We start from the raw sequence: 2,500 nt of genomic DNA, 5'->3' as shown, positions 1-2,500 counted from the left end.
GCCTGTACAGGAAAAGTAATGTTTACATGAGTTGACAGTTGGTTTAGCCCAGGTTTTTCTATAGAAATATTAATTAAGTCCTTGGTGTTTGGCAAAATTCTAGTTAAACTTCAATGAAATGTCATTGGTTTGTTGTTGTTGTTATTTTGTTTTATTTAATTGTTTCAGCCAGAGGTCATTAATTTGTTAATTTTTACCACGTTTTATCGTGGCTGTGGCCCTCAATATTTTCACTTTTTTTGGGTAACATTGTGGGGACCAATAGACACCTCAACTGTTTTCTGTCACCATGAAAGATAGCTGTACATTGCTTTTGTGACACAAAATGTGTGTAACATTATGGGGACATGGTCACTTGCTTGCATTATGGGGACATGGTCGGTCTGTTGCATCATGAAAGAAAGATAATTATTTATAGCTGCTGTTCCATGAATTTATTTATGTATTTATTTGGGAGGCATGACTAGGGCATGGTTCCTTGACTGTTATTTGTGTGCTGTAGATGGGGCAGTGATGTCTCAAGATTGTGAAGAAGTTGTGTGTGCAAAGGAAGACAGTTGCAAAGGTACAGTTCAAGTCCTGATGATAATGCTGAGATAGTAGACGTGTGACTTGTGGCAGAGCATTTCTCATTGTGTAGCATTGCATGGGGTAATACTTAAACGTCTTCAACTGCATTTTATAACCATGCATAAAAGATAGAAGCACATTGCTGCTTTAAAAAAAAAAACAGGGTAACATTGCAGGAAAATTGTCACTTCCTTATGCCACATGAACAGTTTGTTGAATGACAGTCTTTGTGCTTGACTGAATGCAAGTCTGCGAGTATTTCTAATTGAAGAGATTTTTATAGTGAAGAGTCAGGACTGCTTATCATGCAAACTTTCTTTCAGTATCACATCTTTAATAGTTACAACTCGGCTCCCCCTAATTTTGCATTTGCTTTAACAATAACTAGATTTAAATTTATTACAGGTGATCGTAGTGGCAATATAAACGAGAATTGGAAGAATTCTACAACACGTAAAGGTAAGGAGAGAATTTTAGGGGATTGTGCATGCAGAGGGAAAGTAAGCTTACACAAGTTGACAGTTGCTTTATCCCAGATCATTTCTTGATTTTTACCATGTTTTATCGTGGCCGTGCATGGCCCTTCGATACTTTCGCGTTTTTGGGGTAACATTGTGGGGACCAATAGACTCCTCAACTGTTTTCTGTCACCATGAAAGATAGCTGTACATTGCTTTTGTGACACAAAATCTGTGTAACATTATGGGGACATGGTCACTTGCTTGCACTATGGGGACATGGTTAGTCTTTTATGTTATGAAAGGAAGATATTTCCACTGTATGGCTGCTGTTACATGAATTTGGGTAGCATTGTGGGGACATGGTCACTTGCTTGTGTGAGGAAAGATATTGAAACATTGCTGCTGTTATCCAAAATCTGAGAAACATGACAGGGGCATGGTTCCTTGACTATTATTTTTGTGTTGTAGATGGGGTGGTCACATCTCAAGATTGTGAAGAAGTTGTGTGTGGAAAGGAAGACAGTTCCCAAGGTACAGTTTATCAACCCTGATAAAATTGCTGAGATAGCAGACATGTGACCAGTGACAGAGCATGTTTGATGCTGCAACGTTGCATGGGCTAATACTTAGATGTAAACCTTGTCAACTGCATCAATTTTGTTATAACCATAAAGGACGGAAGCACTTTGGTGGTGCTTTTTCAAAAACTCGGGGTAACATGGTAGGAAAATTGTCAGTTGCTTATGCTTTACAAACAGTTTTTTAAATTACAATCTCTGTGCTTGACTGAATGCAAGTCTGCAAGTATTTCTAATTGAAGATATTTTAATAGTGAAGAGTTAAGACTTCTTATGCAAACTTTCTTTTACTGCCTAATCTTTAATTAGAAGTTACAACCCGCTTTCCTGTAATCTTTGCATTTGTTTTAACAATAATTAGACTTAAATCTATTACAGGTGATCTTAGATGCAATATAAACAAGAATTGGAAAAATTCTACAACATGTAAAGGTAAGGAGAGAATTTTTGGCTATTGTGCCTGTACAAGAAAAGTAATGTTTACATGAGTTGACAGTTGCTTTAGCTCAAGTTTTACTTTGGAAATATGAATTAAGTCCTTGGTGTTTGACAAAAATTCTATTTAAAGTTCAATGAAATGTCATTTTTTAATTGTTTCAGCCAGAGATCATTTGTTAATTCTTACCGTGTTTTATTGTGGCTGTGGCCTTTCAATATAATTTTCACTTTTTTGGGTAACATTGTGGGGACCAATAGACTCCTCCTCAACTTTTTTCTGTCACCATTAAAGATAGCTGTACATTGGTTTTGTGACACAAAATATGTGTAACATTATGGGGACATGGTCACTTGCTTGCATTATGGGGACATGGTCGGTCTGTTGCATCATGAAAGAAAGATAATTATTTATAGCTGCTGTTCCATAAATTTATTTATGTATTTATTTGGGAG

The 2,500-nt window shown here is 36.4% G+C and overlaps 1 protein-coding gene across 1 annotated transcript in view; it reads left to right on the top strand.

Annotated features, from left to right (window-relative positions):
- The window catches only part of LOC138023394 (uncharacterized), a 33,805-nt gene that overhangs the window by 12,490 nt on the left and 18,815 nt on the right, over window positions 1-2,500 (top strand). The window contains exons 11-14 of the mRNA XM_068870401.1: window positions 503-565; window positions 976-1,029; window positions 1,500-1,562; window positions 1,988-2,041. Coding sequence (XP_068726502.1) covers window positions 503-565; window positions 976-1,029; window positions 1,500-1,562; window positions 1,988-2,041 — 234 coding nt within the window. The remainder of the gene's footprint in view (window positions 1-502; window positions 566-975; window positions 1,030-1,499; window positions 1,563-1,987; window positions 2,042-2,500) is intronic.

Source organism: Montipora capricornis, chromosome 11 (genome assembly GCF_036669925.1).
Source record: "Montipora capricornis isolate CH-2021 chromosome 11, ASM3666992v2, whole genome shotgun sequence".
Lineage (NCBI taxonomy): Eukaryota > Metazoa > Cnidaria > Anthozoa > Scleractinia > Acroporidae > Montipora > Montipora capricornis.
This window is presented reverse-complemented; position numbering and strand designations above follow the sequence as displayed.